The sequence below is a fragment of the Pan paniscus genome, chromosome 1 (genome assembly GCF_029289425.2).
Source record: "Pan paniscus chromosome 1, NHGRI_mPanPan1-v2.0_pri, whole genome shotgun sequence".
Taxonomy (NCBI): Eukaryota; Metazoa; Chordata; class Mammalia; order Primates; family Hominidae; genus Pan; species Pan paniscus.
This window is the reverse complement of record NC_073249.2, coordinates 174,037,648-174,057,100: the sequence shown is the minus strand read 5'-3', so window position 1 is coordinate 174,057,100 and position 19,453 is coordinate 174,037,648. Positions and strand designations below refer to the sequence as shown.

At 39.3% G+C, this 19,453-nt stretch overlaps 1 protein-coding gene and 1 non-coding gene across 2 annotated transcripts in view; one reads left to right on the top strand and one right to left on the bottom strand.

Annotated features, from left to right (window-relative positions):
* ZYG11B (zyg-11 family member B, cell cycle regulator) overlaps positions 1 to 19,453 on the top strand; it is a 101,775-nt gene that overhangs the window by 66,648 nt on the left and 15,674 nt on the right. The window contains exons 7-10 of the mRNA XM_003815029.5: positions 4,290 to 4,389; positions 4,732 to 4,782; positions 9,740 to 9,901; positions 10,013 to 10,060. Of these exons, the coding sequence (XP_003815077.2) occupies positions 4,290 to 4,389; positions 4,732 to 4,782; positions 9,740 to 9,901; positions 10,013 to 10,060 (361 nt within the window). The remainder of the gene's footprint in view (positions 1 to 4,289; positions 4,390 to 4,731; positions 4,783 to 9,739; positions 9,902 to 10,012; positions 10,061 to 19,453) is intronic.
* On the bottom strand, positions 12,945 to 13,049 carry LOC112438359 (U6 spliceosomal RNA). The gene has a single exon (XR_004669269.1). It is a non-coding gene; the product is annotated as a U6 spliceosomal RNA (small nuclear RNA).

Sequence of the window (19,453 nt, the reverse complement as noted above, 5' to 3'; positions counted from 1 at the left end):
TTCCAACAGAACTTTACAAAACAGGCAGCCAGATCCACAGGCTATGTAGTTTGCTTTCCTCTCATCTAGCCAATGCACTCTGCTAGAATTGACCTTCTTTGTGGTCAGAGGCTATGACTGATTCATCTCTTTGTCTCTAGTGCTTGGGTGGATATTTAGTGGATTGATTGATGGATGAATGAATGAATGAATGAATGAATATTACATGAGACAGAATTTTTCATAGAAGAGGTGTTAATGAAATGCATTGTGCCCCCACACAAGGAAGGAAAGATTCTGTCTGACTGATGATCATTAAGGATTTCCTGTTAGTTATGGCACTTGAGATAAAAACGGTAAAAACTAGCATGTATGAAGCACTTACTACTGCCAGGCAGGCATTGTGCTAAAGTGTTTTATGTAAGCTTATTCAGTCCTCAGAACAATCCTGTGAAATTATTACTCTTATGATCTTCATTTTACAGATGAGGAAATAGAGACACAGGAAGGATTAGTAACTTGCCCAAGGTAATAAGATAGTAAGTAGCAGAGTCTAGATTTAAATTCAGTCTGACTCCAGGGCCTCCATTTTTTCATCCATGCTATGTTGTTTTGAAGATGAGAGCTGTTTGAATTGTTTTATGTTGTTGAAACTGCATGAATAAAGGCACAGAGAAAGTCAATTATATTAGTAAAAATTAACTTTTATAAAGAACTTATTTTGTGCCAAATTCTGTACTAAGTCTTAAGCTTCTATGTGATATCATTTAATCCTCATGACAACCCTATGGAATAGGTTTTTATTTTATTTATTTATTTATTTATTGAGACAGAGTTTCGCTCTTGTTGCCCAGGCTAGAGTGCAATAGCAAGATCTCGGCTCACTGCAACCTCTGCTTCCCAGGTTCAAGCAATTCTCCTGCCTCAGTCTTCTGAGTAGCTGTGACTACAGATGTGCGCCGCTACGCAAGGCTAATTTTGTATTTTTAGTAGAGGCGGGGTTTCACCATGTTGGCCAGGCTGGTCTCAAACTCCTGACCTCAGGTGATCTGCCTGCCTTGGCCTCCCAAAGTGCTGGGATTACACGTGTGAGCCAGCACATCCAGCCTGGAATAAGTTTTTGTTACTATTTTACAGATAAGAATGTTGAAGTTCAGCGAGGTTAAGGAATTTGGTCAGAGTCCCAAAGTTAGGCCAGGCGCAGTGGCTCATGGAGAATGTAATCCCAGCACTTTGGGAGGCCAAGACAAGTGGATCACTTGAGGTCAGGAGTTCTAGAGCAGCCTGGCCAACATGGTGAAACGCTGTCTCTACTAAAAATACAAAAAATTAGCCAGGTGTGGTGGCGGCTCCTAGCTACTTAGGAGGCTGAGGCAGGAGAATCCTGGAGGCAGAGGTTGAGGGAGCCAAGATTGTGCCACTGCACCCCAGCTTGGGCAACAAGAGTGAAACTCCGTCTCAAAAACAAACAAAAAGTTAATAAGTGGTGGAGGTGATATTGGAATCCAAGCTGACTCCAAAGTGTATGATGTTCTTAACAACTTGACTGCATTGCCTCACGATAAAATAATTTATTTTATTGTTATCATTAACATTAAGTAGAACTAGAATTCAAACCCAGAACTGACTTGAGAATCTCTACACTTTACCACTAGCCTGTGTTACCTCATACTTGTGGGCATGTGTGAAGACTAATGAACAATCTGCTTTGCAGAAAGCATAGGGTAGGCAGGAAGAAGCTTGATATGGCCCCACGCTAAAGTCCTAGAATGCTTTGAGTATGGGAGTGACATCATACCTAAGTCCTTGGACAGGTTTTCTTTCTTTCTTTTCTTTTCTTTCTTTCTTTCTTTCTTTCTTTCTTTCTTTCTTTCTTTCTTTCTTTCTTTCTTTCCTTCCTTCCTTCCTTCCTTCCTTCCTTCCTTCCTTCCTTCCTTCCTTCCTTTGTTTTCTTTGTTTTCTTTGTTTTCTTCCTTTCCCTTCCTTTCCTTTCCTTCTTTCTTCTTTGTTTTTTGAGATGGAGTCTCACTCTGTCGCCAGGCTGGAGTGCAGTGGCGTGATCTCGGCTCACTGCAGCCTCTGCCTCCCGGGTTCAAGTGATTCTCCTGCCTTGGCCTCCCGAGTAGCTGAGACTATAGGCGCGCACCACCACACCCAGCTAATTTTTTGTATTTTTAGTAGACGAGGTTTCACCATGTTTGCCAGGATGGTCTCTATCTCTTGACCTTGTGATCCGCCCACCTCGGCCTCCCAAAGTGCTGGAATTACAGGCGTGAGCCACTGCTCCTGGCCAGAGGTTTATTTCTAATGTGCAGGCACACATTGATTGGAAACTAGTGGAGACAGGGAAGCCAATTAGGAATATATCGTAGAAGAATGCAAGTAGTGGGCCTAATCAGAAATGGCCTTGGAAACAGAAAGAAGGTAATAGTAAATTTAAGAGAAGTTGTACAGTAGTAATCTACCTGAAGATAATCATTCAGTCAACATATATTAAACATTATTTATGTTTCGATCACTGTATTGAGTGCGTGCGTGGCATAAAGGGCTAAATAGGATATATAGTCCCCGCCCTCAAGGAGCTCACAGGCCAAATGGGGATTCAAGTGAGTGTGCAGATGACTGTGGATCTCTGACAGCTATACCTAAAGTACTAAGGAGCTAAGAAGGCAGTGATCAATGTGTCAAAGAAACCACCTCAAAGGCAGTGATATTTGATCTGAGTCTTAAGGATGAAACTGTGGGTAAGATAATCAGATGTATTCCTTGACCTCATCTTGATTTTTCTCCTTGTATCCCACATTGAGTTCTTTGGCAAATCCAGCTCTATCTTCAAAATTTATCCAGAATTCATCCATTTCTCTTCACTTCCATTTCTATCACTTGGAGTAGACTAAAAGTGATTTCTCTCCTGAATTACTGCAGTAGCCTCAGAACTGCTCTCCTGCTTCTGTCCTTGCCCTCCTGGAGTTTATTCTAAACACAGATGATCGAGTAGTCCTGCTCATGTCATATTCCTGCTCAGAAGCCTTCTGTGGCTTTCCCTCTCATTCAGAGTAAAAGCTAGTTCCTTAATGATATGGTTTGGCCCTGTGACGCCACCCAAATCTCATGTTAAATTGTAATCACCAGTGCTGGAGGTGGGGCCTGGTGGGAGGTGATTGGATCATGGGGGTGTTTTCTAATGGTTTAGCACCATCCCCCGAGTGCTGTCTTGTGATAGAGTTCTCCCGAGATCTGGTCGTTTAAAAGTGTATAGCACCTCCGGCTTTGCCCTTCCATCTCCTTCACCCATGTAGGATGTGCCAGTCTCGCCTTCCACCATGATTGCAAGTTTCCTGAGGCCTTCCCAGGGGTGCTTCCTTACAGCCTGTGGAACCATGAGCCAATTAAACCTTTTTTCTTTATAAATTACCCGGTCTCAGGTAGTTATTTATAGCAATGCAAGAATGGACTAATAACTAGACTCCATGTGATCTGGTGCCTCTGTTACCTCTCACTTTATCTGTCAGAACTCTTCCCTTGTTCTCTCTGCTCTGGCCTCACTGACCTCCATGCTATTTGTTGACATTTCTATGCCCATACCCACTTCAGGGCTGTTGTATTTCTCCTCCCCTCTGCCTGGAATGCTTGTCCCCTAAATGCCCATATGGTTCTTTCTTACTTCCTCAAAAGTTTCAATGAGGCCTTCCGTAGCTACCCTACATAAAATTTCAACATTTCATATCCTCTTTTCCTGCTTTATTTTTTTCCGTAGCATATGGTCAGTACCTAATCATACTATATATTTTACGTATTTATCTGATTTATTACCTGTCTTCCTCACTAGAGTGTAAGCTCTATGAAAGTAGGGACATTTTTCTGTTTTGTTCACTATTCTATCTCCAGCACTAAGAACAATATCTGGCACAAAGCAGGAGTTTAATATATGTTTGTGAATGAACGAATGAATGTTTCTGTTGTGTTAGGTGCTATGAGGAACCCAAAAAATACTTAAATTACAACTATAATATGGAAATCACTATAATTTAGAAATACAGAATAGAAATATGTTATAATTCTAGAAGATGAAATGCCAAATAGTTGGAATCATATTTTCCAAACCCTTCTTTCTTTATGAAATGTTGTCAGAATTAATATTATGGCATCATCTCTAAAACACTAAGTGTAATTGTTACTCTCTACCAGTTAAGAGGAATTTTCCCTTGCCTTTTCACATATTTAAGTTGTAGCATCAGTTCCTAGCTGGAACTCTGAAATTGTGCCTGGGCCTCCACGATTAATTCATGAAACCCTTTTTGTGTTTTCAGGTTTGAAGCAGCCAAGCTTGTCATGCAGTGGCTCTGCAACCATGAGGATCAAAACATGCAAAGGATGGCAGTTGCTATCATTTCCATCCTGGCTGCCAAGGTACCTGAACTCTTGCTGAATAATTTTCTGTAGGCAGCTGTTTCTCACTACATTTACTGTTTCCCCCCAAAATCTGTGTGCCAGAAACATTAGTAAATCTCTCTGCCAGCCTGCTTATTCAAGCTACATTCGATATTGCAGAATTTGGCTGGGCACAGTGATTCACACCCGTAATCCCAGCACTTTGGGAGGCCGAGGCAGGCCTCCCAAAAACCGATACACAGCAGAATTCCAAGTTGATCAGAGATTTTAGTCTCACCTTTGGAGTGAGGTACAGTGAATGATATTAAACTCACATTAATGAGTTCTTGGACATTGAATTTGTTTTTTACTTGCTTGCAGCTTTCTACAGAACAAACTGCACAGCTTGGTACTGAGCTCTTCATTGTCAGGGTAAGTCTATAATCTCCTCCATTCAGGCCACTAGATATTCATGTTTATTGTTTTCAGGCAGTATTGTATATTTTCTGACATTTTTAATATATATATAATTATATATAATATATAATATATAATTATATAATTATATAAATATATAATTATATAATATATATTATATTATATATTATATATAATATTTATATATAATATATATGATATTTTTATATAAATATATTATATATAAATTTATATATTTTTATATATTATATATTATATATATTTATATATTATATATAAATATATATAATATATAAATATATTATATATAAATTTATATATAATATATTAATATATATAAATTTATATATTATATATTTATATATTATATATAAAATATTTATATTATATATAAAATATATTATATATAAAATATAATATAAATATATATATTTATATTATATATAAAATATATAAATATATACATATAATATATAATATATATTTATATATTATATATAATACATATAAATATATATTTATATATTATATATAATACATATAAATATATATTTATATATTATATATAATACATATAAATATATATTTATATATTATATATAATATATAATATATAAATATATATATAATATATAAAAATATATATAATATATAAGAGTCTCGCACTGTCGCCCAGGCTGGGAGTGCAGTGGTACGATCTTGGCTCACTGAAAGCTCCGCTTCCCGGGTTCACGCCATTCTCCTGCCTCAGCCTCCCGAGTAGCTGGGACTACAGGTGCCCGCCACCATGCCCGGCTAATTTTTTTGTATTTTTAGTAGAGTCGGGGTTTCACCATGTTAGCCAGGATGGTCTCAATCTCCTGACCTTGTGATCCACCCGCCTCGGCCTCCCAAAGTGCTGGGATTACAGGCGTGAGCCACCGTGCCCGGCCAACATTTTATATTTTAATAAAAATTTTTTGTGGCTAGACATGTGGTGACCCACACCTGTAATCCCAGCACTTTGGGAGGCCAAGGCAGGAGGGGATCACTTGAGGCCAGGAGTTCAAGAACAGTCTGGGCAATCTAATGGGACTCCTTCTCTACCAAAAAAAAAAAAAGTTGGGACATTGTGGCACATGCCCGTGGTTCCAGCTACTCAAGAGGCTGAGGTGGGAGGATCACTTGAGCCCAGGAGGTCAAGTCTGCAGTGAGCCGTGATCATGTCACTGCACTCCAGCCTGGGTGATGGAGTGAGACCCGTTCTCAAAACAAACAACAAAAAATTTTTTTTTGGTTACTTGTAAAGAAGTGAATTTATTTCTTTTCATATATGCAGCTTTACTCCTTAACAGAAATGGAAAAAGCCCTGACCTAGGAGTCAGATGACCTAGGATCTAGCTTGTAAACTCACTTTGTGAATTTGGGAAAATTACTTGAACCATTGGGGTCTACATAAGTATTAAGATCCTATCTAAGGCCAAGCACAGTGGTTATGCCTGTAATCACAGCATTTTGGGAGGCCAAGGCAGGAGGGTTGCTTGAGCCCAGGAGTTCAAGACCAGCCTGAGCAATATGAGACCCCATCTATACAAATAATTTAAAAATTAGCCAGCCATGGTAGCACATGTCTGTGGTCCCAGCTACGCAAGAGGCTGAGGTGGAAGAATTGCTTAAGCCCAAGTGGTCAAAGTTGCAGTTAGCCGTGATGACGCCACTGCACTCCAGCCTGGGTGACAGAGCAAGACCCTGTCTCCAAAAATACAAAACACCTATCTAATTCTAAAACTCTGTGATTTTTGTTACTTATATAGAAAATGTAGAGACTCTGTTACAGGCATAAGGTTGTGCTGTATGCTTTGGGGAAGCAGATACACGATTTTGCTTGGTTACAATCAGTTGAGGAAATAAGACTAGTAAACCACGAAAACTTTAAAAAGCTTTAAAGGGAGTAGATATAAACAATGTCTTAGGGAAGACTTACAGGCAAAAAGTATATTTAAACATGCCTGTTAAAATCCTGGCATGAGGTGTTTGAATAGTAATACTACATGGAAAAGTCAAATAAGAAACTCCCTTTTTCCATGACATAAATTATGTATGTAATGAGAAAGTAAACCATTCATTTGATAAATATGTATAAAGTACCCATGATATCAAATGAATGATACTTGCTACCTTACTAGATGTTAGGGAATTTACACTGAATTATAATTATGTAATTATAATTCACACTGAGTTATATCTATAAATTCTACCCATAACAGTGCAATAGAAAAAAAATAGCTATGTAGATATGGTTGTAACAAAATCTAAAAAGTATAATAATAGAGATAAGAATGAAAAAAATAGGCCGGGCATGGTGGGTCACACCTGTAATGCCAGCAATCTGGGAGGCCGAGGCGGGTGGATCACAAGGTCAGGAGATCGAGACCATCCTGGCTAACGCAGTGAAACCCCATCTCTACTAAAAATACAAAAAATTAGCCGGGTGTGGTGGCGGGCGCCTGTAGTCCCAGCTACTCGGGAGGCTGAGGCAGGAGAATGATGTGAACCCAGGAGGTGGAGCTTCCAGTGAGCCGAGATAATGCCACTGCACTCCAGCCTGGTCGACAGAGCGAGACTCTGTCTCAAAAAAAAAAAAAAAGAAAGAAAGAAAAAAATAGCTGGGCACAGTGGCCCACGCCTGTAATTTGGGAGGTTGAGGTGGGCGGATCACGAGGTCAGGAGTTCGACACCAGCCTCATGGTGTCGAACATGGTGAAACCCCATCTCTACTGAAAAATACAAAAATTAGCCAGGTGTGGTGGTACGCATCTGTAATCCCAGCCACTCAAGAGGCTAAGGCAGGAGAATTGCTTGAATCGGGAAGGTGGAGGTTGCAGTGAGCCGAGACTGGGCCACTGCACTCCAGCCTGGGCAAGAGAGTGAGACTCCGTCTCAAAAAAAAAAAGAAAAAGGAAAAAAATAATGTTATAAAGAGAGAGAAGGCTATTCGGGAATAATGAAAAGGGTAGGAATTCTGGAGTTGACATATCTGGATTTATTTTCAGTTATGTCTCTTACTAGCCATGTATTTTGGGCAAATCACAATTTTCTTTGGGGTGATAAAAAGTACTTAATACAGTTATTATGAAGATTAAATGAAAAGAAAAGCTCATGCTTGTAATCCCAGAACTTTGGGAGGCTGAGGTGGGAGGATCACTTAAAGCCAGGAGTTTGAGACCAGCATGGTCAACATAGCAAGATTCTGGCTCTAATAAAAAAAAAAAAAATTAGCTGGGCTTGGTGACATGCACCTGTGGTCTCAGCTACTCAGGAGGTTGAAGCAAGAGGATCGCTTGATCTTGGGAGTTCGAGTCTACAGTGAACTCTAATTGTGTCACTGCACTCCAGCCTGAGTGATAGAGTGAGATTCCATGTCAAAAAAAAAAAAAAGAAAAATGATTAACTGAGGTAGTATATGCTAAGTACGTAACACTAAATATAATATACATTAGATAAGTAGAAAAAGATGCTTATTTTGTTTATTTTACTGTTTTCAGGGGTGACAGTTTTAAAAAATGACCTCTTATTGCTATATATGTACCTCAGTAATTTTGGTATCTTTAAACATTTTTTAGGAAATCTACTCATATGCTTTGGGAGGAAATCGAGCTTAAAGAAGGAATTAGTAGGCTGGGCACAGTGGCTCATGCCTGTAATCCTAGCATTTTGGGAGGCCGGGGCGGGTGGATTACCTGAGATCAGGAGTTCGAGACCAGTGTGGCCAACATGGTGAAACGCCATCTCTACTAAAAATACAAAAATTAGCCAGGTGTGGTGGCATGCGCCTGTAATCCCAGCTACTTGGGAGGCTGAGACAGAGAATCACTTGAACCCCGGGGGGGTGGAGGTCTCAGTGAGCTGAGATTGCGCCACTTCACTCCAGCCTGGGCAAAACAGCAAGACTCTGTCCCAAAAAAATTAAAAAAAAGGAATTAGTAATAGTAGTGATACCTAACTATACCTACATGTTTATGTTTCTTCAGTTTTTTTTCCTGAATTGTGTATAGCCACTAGTATTATGTTCATTAATGTTTTCTTATATCTGTTTTAACAGAGCTTCCTTTTTTGCCTCCAAAAGTATAATCTAAAAATTGAATTATGGATGCCTTATGTAGTTTTAAAACCACTTACTTTTCAAACATAAATTTTTTAGGGTAAAGCTATGATAGAACTAATTTACACCTGGAATTTCAAAGCTATTATCTTCTTGTTTTTTTGAAAGGGAGGAAGGGGAAAAGGAAATAAAAAGGGAAGGGGAAAGGGGGAAAAATAAGAAAAAGGAAGACAGAGGTACTGCAGCATCTGCTCTCAGGGAAGGCTGAGGAGGGAGGGGCTATTATCTTATTTATAGTCAACATAGACTAATTCTTTTATTGTATGTAGTTTTTCCTTTCTTTTTTTTCTTAAGGAAAACTTGGAGTTGGATAGATTAGGTCTTCCTATTCTTACTTTCTCTGACTAAATTGACTATGAACAAATTAGTTAATATTTCTCAGACTCAATTTTCTCTCCTAAAAAATGGGAATAACAGTACTACAATATAGAATATAATTTGCTAATCCTTAATAAATGTTAGCTTCATTTGCCCTTCTCTTCCTTTGCCTTTTTAATTCTAGAATCTAAAATAAGTATATGCTGTGACTGAATGAGTAAGATAGTTGACCGAAGTTTTAATCATTTTGCCTATGTTATTTATGGGTGATTACATCATAGGTATGATCAGAATAATATAGAAGTATTTATGAAAATCTTGTACATTTTTCTTGAAGAAAAGTTCAGTCCAAGGGGCTGTTTGTTATAAGTACCTTTACAGGAAATGCTTTAAGCCATGAGACTAATCCTCATGGACTTGGGGTTATTAATCACCACAAATTGTAATAACAGTTCAAAAATGAAAACTTATTTCTGTTGTTTTTTTTTCCAGCAACTTCTTCAAATAGTGAAGCAGAAAACCAATCAAAATTCAGTGGACACTACATTGAAATTTACTTTGAGTGCACTTTGGAACCTCACAGATGAATCTCCAACCACTTGTAGACACTTTATTGAAAACCAAGGGTTAGAACTCTTCATGAGGGTTCTAGAGGTTAGAATGGGAATTTAGCTTACAGTTTTGATATTTATTAATTTATTTACTTTAGCATTTATTTTATATTTGGTTCTTCAGGTAATTATAGGTTTCTTTTTCTTTTTACAGTCTTTCCCAACTGAGTCATCCATTCAGCAGAAAGTTCTAGGACTTTTGGTAAGATATAAGCACTTCCTGCTAAGTTCCAAGCTGTATTTATTTTCTGTCTGAAGTAACACATTGAAAGTTGCAGCTCTGCAGTGGCAGTATCATAGCCCCTTATCTAAGGCACGGTCATTGCTAATTGAGAACTATTCCCAATACCTCACCATGATGACTTGAAATATGGTCTGCAATAGCAATTTCTTTCTTTCTCTTTTTTTTGAGACAGGGTCTCACTTTGTTGCCCAGGCTGGAGTGCAGTGGTGTGATCACAGCTCACTGCAGCCTCGACCTCCTGCTGAGCTCAAGCAGTTCCCCCAACTCAGTCTCCCTAGTAGTTGGGACTATAGGTGTGCACCACAATGCCCAGCTAATTTTTGTATTTTTTGTAGAGATGGGGTTTTGCCATGTTGCCCAGGATGGTCTCAAACTCCTGAGCTCAAGCAATCCTCCTACCTCGGCCTCCCAAAGTGCTGGGATTATAGGCATGAGCTGCCCGGTCAGCAGTGGCAATTTTTGACAATTTCTAGGCGAATGAACAAAAAAAGAAAGAGAGAAAGAGAGAGAGAGAGAGAAAGAAAGAAAGTTGCTGCTATGATACTTGTAAACAATGACATTGGAAAATAAATGTTATTAAATTTAAAAAGACTATAAAAATATATCACGAGGTCAGGAGATCACGACCATCCTGGCTAACACGGTGAAACCCCGTCTCTACTAAAAATACAAAAAATTAGCTGGGTGTGGTGGCACGCGCCTGTAGTCCTAGTTACTCTGGAGGCTGAGGCAGGAGAATTGCTTGAACCCAGGAGGTGGAGATTGCAGTGAGCCAAGATCACACCACTGCACTCCAGCCTGGGCAACAGAGCAAGACTCCGTCTCAAAAAAAACCCTACAACTTTATTTATTTTTTATTTTTTATTTTTTTATTTTTGCCACTATATATATATTGGCCCAGTGCAGTGGCTCATGCCTGTAATCCCAATACTTTGAGAGGCCTAGGTGGGCAAATAACCTGAGGTCAGGAGTTCATGAACAGCCTGGCCAACATGGTGAAACCCCATCTCTACTGAAAATACAAAAATTAGCCACGCTTGGTGGCAGGTGCCTGTAATCCCATCTACTTGGGAGGCTGAGGCAGGAGAATTGCTTGAATCTGGGAGGCGGAGGTTGCAGTGAGCTGAGACCACGCCATTGCACTCCAGCCTGGACAATAAGAGCGAAACTCCATCTCAAAAGAAAAAAAAAAACCACAACACATATATGTGTGTGTGTGTATATATATATTTATATATAAAGATTTTTGCCACATTAAAAGGAAAAATATAATACGCATATGCTTCTTTATATTTTTTGGTATTGTACAAAGTTTCACACTGAGCATGTTTTACTTTTTTAAATTTATTTTTGAGACAGAGTCTGTCACTCTGTTGCCCATTGTGCAGTGCAGTGGCACAATCACGGCTCACTGCAGCCTTGACCTGCCAGACTCAAGCAATCTTCTCACCTTAGCCTCCAGAGTAGCTAGGACTATAGGCATGTGCCACCATGCACAGCTTATTTGTTTATTTATTTTTGTAGATTTGCAGTCTCGCCATGTTGCCCAGGCTGGTCTCAAATTCCTGGGCTCAAGCAGTCTTCCTGCCTTGGCCTCCCAAAGTGCTGGGATTACAGGCATGAGCCACCACACTTGGCCTTGTGTTTCACTTTTATAATTGGTAAACCAGATCTCATTTAAAAATGTTATCAGGCTGGACACAGTGACTCATGCCTGTAATCCCAACACTTTGGAAGGATGAGGTGAGAGAATTGCTTGAGCCTAGGAGTTTGAGACCAGCCTGGGCAACGAAGCACAACCCCATCTCTACAAAAAGTGAAATAAGAAAATTAGCTGAACATGGTGACATGTACCTGTAGTCCCAGCTAGTGGGGAGGCTCAGGCAGGAGGATCACTTGACCCTAGGAGTTTGAGGGCTGCAGTGAGCTGTGCTCATCCTACTGCACTCCAGCCTGGGTGACAGAGTGAGACCCAGTCTCTTAAAAAAAAAAAGTCATTAACCTACAAGTGTTCTTAGAGTCTGTGTTTGATAGTTAATGATTACTACTTAAAGACTGCTTATGAAGGCCGGGCATAGTGGCTCATGCCTGTAATCCCAGCACTTTGGGAGGGTGAGGCAGGCGGGTCACCTGAGGTCAGGAGTTTGAGACCAGCCTGCCCAACATAGTGAAACCCCATGTCTATTAAAAATACAAAAGTTAGCCAGGTGTGCTGGTACATGCCTATAATCCTAGCTACTCAGGAGGCTGAGGCATGAGAATCGCTTGAACCTGGGAGGTGGAGGTTGCTGTGAGCCGAGATTGCACCATTGCACTCTAGCCTGGGCAACAGGGTGAGACGGTCTCAGAAAAAAAAACAAAAAACAAAAGCCTGCTTACAAATCACATATTTCTTAACATATTGGATATGGATTAAAGTAAGCCCTCTAGGATTTTGAGACAAAGGTAAAGATCAAATGTTTTATCAGCTTAATTGCTGTAACAGGCAAAGTGTCTATGTGGCAAAAGCCATTTTATTTTATTTTTTATTTTTGAAAAAAATATTGGTCAGGTGTGGTGGCTCACGCCTGTAATCCCAGCACTTTGGGGGGCTGAGACAGGCAGATCACCTGAGGTCGGGAGTTCGAGACCAGCCTGACCAAAATGGAGAAGTCTCGTTTCTACTAAAAATACAAAATTAGCTGGGCGTGGTGGCGCATGTCTGTAATCCCAGCTACTCGAGAGGCTGAGGCAGGAGAATCACTTGAACCCGGGAGGCGGGGGTTGCTGTGAGCCGAGATTGCACCATTGCACTCCAGCCTGGGCAACAAGAGCAAAACTCTGTCTCAAAAAAAAAAAAAAAAAAAAAATGGAACACTTTGCAAATTTACATGTATCCCTGCACAGGGGCCATGCTAATCTTCACTGTACCGTTCCAATTTTAGTATATATGCTGTCAAGTGAGCACAAAAAAGCAGACCTCTGCTCTCAAGGAATTAGATTATGGGAGGCATAGATTAGTGAGTTAAAAAATGTAAATTGGAGCTTGTTTTCCACATGCAAGCAGTGAGGAGATGGATTTTTAGGAAAGCTGAGGACTGCCATTTAAGGAAGACCTATCTGTTGTTGTAGCCTTCATTATATAAGGTAGAAAATGGAAAACAACCTAAATGTCCAGTAATAGAGGAATTATTAAATAAATTACAGCATTTGATTGTTTTATTCAGGGTTAATATGATTATTTGATACAGAAGTTGGCTCAGGTCATCTGAAATGGAAAGGTGAAATTTATTTTAAATATTTGTGGGTCGGGTGCAGTGGCTCATGCCTGTAATCCCAGCACTTTGGGAGGCTGAGGTGGGTGGATCACGTGCGGTCAGGAGTTCAAGACCAGCCTAGCCAACATGGTGAAACCCCGTTTCCACTGAAAATACAAAAATTAGCCAGGCGTGGTGGCCCATGCCTGTCCCAGCTACTCGGAAAGCTGAGGCAGGAGAATTGCTTGAACCTGGGAGGCAGAGGCTGCAGTGAACCAAGATCACGCCACTGTACTCCAAGCCTGGGCAACAGAGCAAAACTCTGTCTCAGAAAACAAAAACAAAACAAAACAAAAAAGACTTCATCTCAAAAAAAAAACCTATATATTTTTTAAATTTCCAAAGGAATACATGTTGTTATAACTAGTGAAACAGTGCAAAACTGTATTTAACATCCTTAAGGCTCTGTCTCCAACCTTTCGTCATTTTTATCTCCATGAAGTTATTAATATTAATATAACTTTATATGTTTCCTTCCATATTTTTCTCTGTTACCTTGTGATTAAATTTTTTCAATAATTTAATTTGAGATATTTATTCTAATTTAATTATTTATGGTCAGAGAATATGCTTTGTTTGGTTTGAGTCCTGAATTTATTGAGACTTGTGAATGGCCAAGGATATGGTCTATTTTGGTAAATATTCCATGTACACTTGAGAGGAATGTGTATTGTCTTATTGGGTATAGTGTTCTATAAATGACAATCAGGTCACTGATTGTTAATTAGCTTGATTAATTAACACTAATTAATAATTAGATTGTACAGTGTCACAGTTGATACTGTACAATTCTACCACATCCTTTCTAATTTTCTGCCTACCTGTTCTATCAATTATTGACAAAGGAGTTTTGAAATCTCTGACTGTAATTGTAGATGTATGTTTCTCCTTACAGTTCTATCAGCTTTTTCTTCATGTATTTTGAAACTGTATTATTAGATGTATAAACATTTAGAATTATGTCCTCCTGTTTAATGGACTCTTTTACCATTACCAAATGACTTTCTTTACCCTTGCTAATATCCTCTACTTTGAAGTCTGCTTTGATACTGATATAGCCATTTGTACTTTCTTTTGACTAGTGTTAGCATAGTATTTCTTGTTTTATCCTTTTACTTTTAACCTATATTTGTCTTTATATTTAAAATGTATTTCTTGTAGATAGCATATACCTTGCATCCTGCTTTTTCATCTAGTTTGAAAATACCTGTTTTTTATTTGGGGTATTTGGATCATTTACATTTCCTGTGATTTTTAAATTTTTTTAAATAATAAAAATAATAATTGTGTATGTGGAGTACAATGTAATTTTTTTTTTTTTTTGAGACGGAGTCTTGCTCTGTTGCCCAGGCTAGAGTGCAGTGGTGTGATCTCAGCTCGCTGCAACCTCCACCTCCCGGGTTCAAGCGATTCTCCTGCCTCAGCCTCCCCAGTAGCTGGGATTACAGGCGCCTGCCTCTGTGTCCGGCAAATTTTTGTATTTTTAGTAGAGATGGGGTTTTGCCATGTTGGCCAGGGTGGTCTCAAACTCCTGACCTCATGATCTGCCCGCCTCAGCCTCCCAAAGTGCTGGGATTACAGGCTCACGTGAGCCACTGCGCCCGGCCTTTTTTTTTTAAGTAGAGACTGGGTTTCACCATGTTGTCCAGGCTGATCACGAACTTCTGACCTCAAGTGATCCGCCAGCCTCGGCCTCCCAAAGTGCTGGGATTACAGGCGTGAGGCACCATCCCAGCCCAATGTGATGTTGTGATGTGTGTGTTTAATCACTGTGGAATGATTAAATCAAGCTAATTAACATATCCATGACCTTACATACTTACTGTTTTTTGTAGTGAGAGCATTTAAAATTTACTCTTGGCTGGGTGCAGTGGCTCACACCTATAATCCCTAAATTAATAATAATGTATAGTTCAAAATTGCTAAGAGTACTTTTTTTTTTTTTTTTTTTTTTGAGACAGGTTCTCACTCTGTCACCCAGGCTGGAGTACAGTGGCATGATCTCAGCTCACTGTAGCCTCGACTTCCTGGGCTAAAGCAATTCCCCAACCTCAACTTCCTGAGTAGTTGGAACTATAGGCGCACACTACCATGCCCGACTAATTTTTAAATTTTTGTAGAGATGGGTTTTCGCCATGTTGCCCAGGCTGGTCTTGAACTCCTGAACTCAAGTGATCCACCCACCTTGGCCTCCCAAAGTGTTGGGATTATAGGTGTGCACCACCATAGCCTGGTGTCATTTTTCTTCAACCTAAAAGACATCCTTTAACATTTCTTACAGTGTGGATCTGCTGATGATGAATTCTTCAGCTTTTGTCTGACTGAAAACATCTTTACTTAACCTTTGTTTTTGAAATACTTTTACCAGGTATATAATTCTAAATTGACATTGCTTTAAAGATACTGATTAGCTTTTTTCTGACTTGCTTCTTTCTAATGAAAAATCTGATGTCATCATTATCTTTGTACTTACGTATGTACACGTTCTTTTCCTCTGGCTACTTTTAAGATTTAAGATTAGTTGGCCGGACACGGTGGCTCACGCGTGGAATCCCAGCACTTTGGGAGGCCAAGGCGGGTGGATCACCTAAGGTCAGGAGTTCGAGACCAGCCTGGCCAACATGGCGAAACTCCATCTCTTCTAAAAATAACAGAAATTAGCTGGGTGTGGTGGCAGGTGCCTGTAACCCCAGCTACTTGGGAGGCTGAGACAGGAGAATCGCTTGAACCCAGGAGACGGAGGTTGCAGTGAGCCGAGATCACGCCATTGCACTCCAGCCTGGGCAACAAGAGCGAAACTCCATCTCAAAAAAAGAAAAAAAAGATTTAAGATTAGTGACAATTTTGAATATTTGATTATATGTGTCTTGATGTAATTAACTTCATGTTTCCTATATTTGGGATTTATTGAGCTTCTCAGATATATAGGTCTATAGTTTTCATCAAGTTTGGAAAGTTTTTAGCCATTATTTCTTTTTAAAATTTTTTTGTACAGATGGGATTTTGCTGTATTGTCCAGGCTGGTCTCAAACTCCTGGCCTCAAGTGATTCTCCCACCTTGCCCTCCCAAAGTGCTGGGCTTACAGGAGTAAGCCACTGTGACCTGCCCATTTCCCTAAAATAAATTTTGCAGCCCTTTTCCCCATATTGGAGTCCTTTGGAGACGCTAATTTGCACATGTTAAGCTGCTTGACATTGTCCCACATGTTACTGATGCTCTTTAATGTTTTTGTTCTTTTGTATTCTGTGTGTTTCAGTTTGGATAGTTTCCCTTGCTATGCCTTCAGTTCAATATTTTTTTTCATCTGCAATATCTAATCTGCTACAATGCCATCTAGTAGATTTTTTCATCTTAGACATTGTCATTTTCATCTCTACAAGTTCAATTTAGGTGTTTTTTGTGTCTTCCGTGTTACTACTTTTTGAATATATGAAATAAAATTTTAATAACTCTTTTAATATCCTAATCGGCTAGTTTTATTTAGTATCTGTGTCAGTTCAGGGTCAATTTCAAGTGATTATTCTCCTCATTATGAATTATGTTTTCCTGATACTTGGCATGCTTAGGTTTTAATTTACTTTTTAAAAAATTTATTATTTTTTAAATTGTGGTAAACAACGTAAAATTTACCATCTTAACCATTTTTAAGTGTATTGTTCAGTGGTATTAAATACTTTTATAATGTTGTAGAACCATCACTACCACTCATCTCTGTAACTGTTTTCATCTTGTAAAACTGAACGTCTGTAACCATTAAACAATACTATTCCATTCCCCCATTCTGCAGCCCCTGGTAACCACCATTCTATTTTCTGTCTCTATGATTTTAACTCCTTAACTACTTCATGTAAGTGGAATCATACAGGTGATCCGCTTGCCTCTGCCTCCCAAAGTGCTGGATTACAGGTGTGAGCCACTGCGCCCGGCCACAAATATCTCTTTTAAGACTCTACTTTGAATTTTGTGGGGTATAGTTCCAGAAATAGAATTACTGTATCGTGATAATTCTATTTTTAAAATTTGAGAAACTACCATACTGTTTCCCACAACAGTTCTACTGTTTTACATTCCCACCAACAGTGTCCAAGGGTTCCGATTTCTCCACATTCTCACTGCTTGTTATTTTCCATTTTTTTTAATAGTAGCCATTCTAATGGGTCTGAGACAGTATCTTGTAGTTTTTGTTTGCATTTCTCTGATGATAAGTGGTGTTGAGTATATTTGTATGGGTTTATTGGCCATTTGTATGTCTTCTTCGGAGAAATATCTATTCAATTCCTTTGCCCATTTTTAAATTGGGTTGTTTGTGTTTTTGTTGTTGTATTCTAGGAGTTCTCTATATATTCTGGATATTAATCCCTTATCAGATATATGTCTTGCAAATGTTTTCTCCCATTCTGCTTGGTAGTTTTTGATTGAATGCCAGACATTGTGAATTTTTACCTTCTTGGTTGCTGAATATTTTTGTTTTTCTATGAATATTCTTGAACTTTGTTCTGGGATGCAGTTAACTTACTTTTAAACATTTTGATCACTTTGATCACTTGCTTTTTATGATTTATTAGGAGGTTCCAGAGCAGTGGTCAGGCTATGGCTAATTATTCTCTGCTACTGAAACAAGACCTTCCTGAGGACTCTACCCAGTGCCTTGTGAATGAAAGGTTTTTCCATACTGGGTGATAAGAATATGTGAGAACATGCACTATTCCTGGCCCTCTGTGAGCACTGTGCACTTTTCTCTAACTCTTTAGATGGTTCTTTTCCTGCCCTCAGCTTCCTTGTGTTCATTTTATTATCATTACTCTGCTGAATAGAGTGGGACTCTACAGATGGCTGGACTCACTTTATGTACAAATTCCCTTCTCCCTGGTGTTCTGTCCTGTGAGTTACCTTCATCTCTGTGGACTGTTCACCTCATCTCCTACTCCATTCAGTCTACTGAGCTCTGCTTCAGGTCTGTATCCCTGTGCTACAGCCTGGAAACTTTCAAGGCAATAGCTCACTTTGTTTTCCATCCAGTAAAGGACACTGAGAGTCACTGTCCTTTATTGCTTGTGACCAGTATCTTGAGAACTGTTTTTCCATATTTATTTGGATTTTTTAGTTGTTTCAGGCAGATGTATAAATCTGTTTTTACTCCACCTTGGCCAGAAGCAGGAGTGCTCATCAATCCTCAATTTAAAAACAAGAAATTGGCTGGGCAGGGTGGCTCACACCTGTAATCCCAACACTTTAGGAGGCCAAGGCGGGCGGATCACCTGAGGTCAGGAGTTCAAGACCAGCCTGGCCAACATGGCGAAACCCTGTCTCTACTAAAAATACAAAAATTAGCTGGCCATGGTGGTGGCTGCCTGTAATCCCAACTAGTCAGAGGCTGAGGCAGGAGAATCACTTGAATCAAGGAGGTGGAAGTTGCAGTGAGCTGAGATCCTGCCATTGCACTCCAGCCTGAGCGACCGAGCAAGGCTCCGTCTCAAAAAAAAAAAAAAAAAAGAGAGAAATTTATCTTTCATATTTACTCACATTTCTCATTCTATTCTTTTCTTACATTTATTATCCTATAGGTGTGCTAGCAATGACTTCTCACTCACGTGTTGTTTACCTAACAAAGTTTTTTATTTTGCTTTGATTTTTTGAATGATAAATTTTTGGTTGGCTATTGAAGTCTAAGTGGACAATTTTTTTCTGTTGAATCTTTGGGTTTATAATTTTAATCACATTTTGCAAAAATTTGGCCATTATTTCTGCAAATACCTTTTTTCATACCCTCTCTAATCTCTGCTTCTTCTATGACTTCAGTTATAAGCATGTTAGACTTCTCGACATTATCCCACAGGTCCCAGAACTCCACTATTGGCTTTTTTCCCCAGTCTGATTTTTTCTTCTGTGCTTTGATTTGGATGGTTTCTATTTCTTTTTGTGTGTGTGAATAGAGACAGGGTCTCCCTATGTTGCCCAGGTTGGTTTTGAACTCCTGGCCTGAAGTGATCCTCCCACCTCAACCTCCTGTGCTGGGATTACAGGTGTAAATCAGCATGCCCTGCCATGGATGCT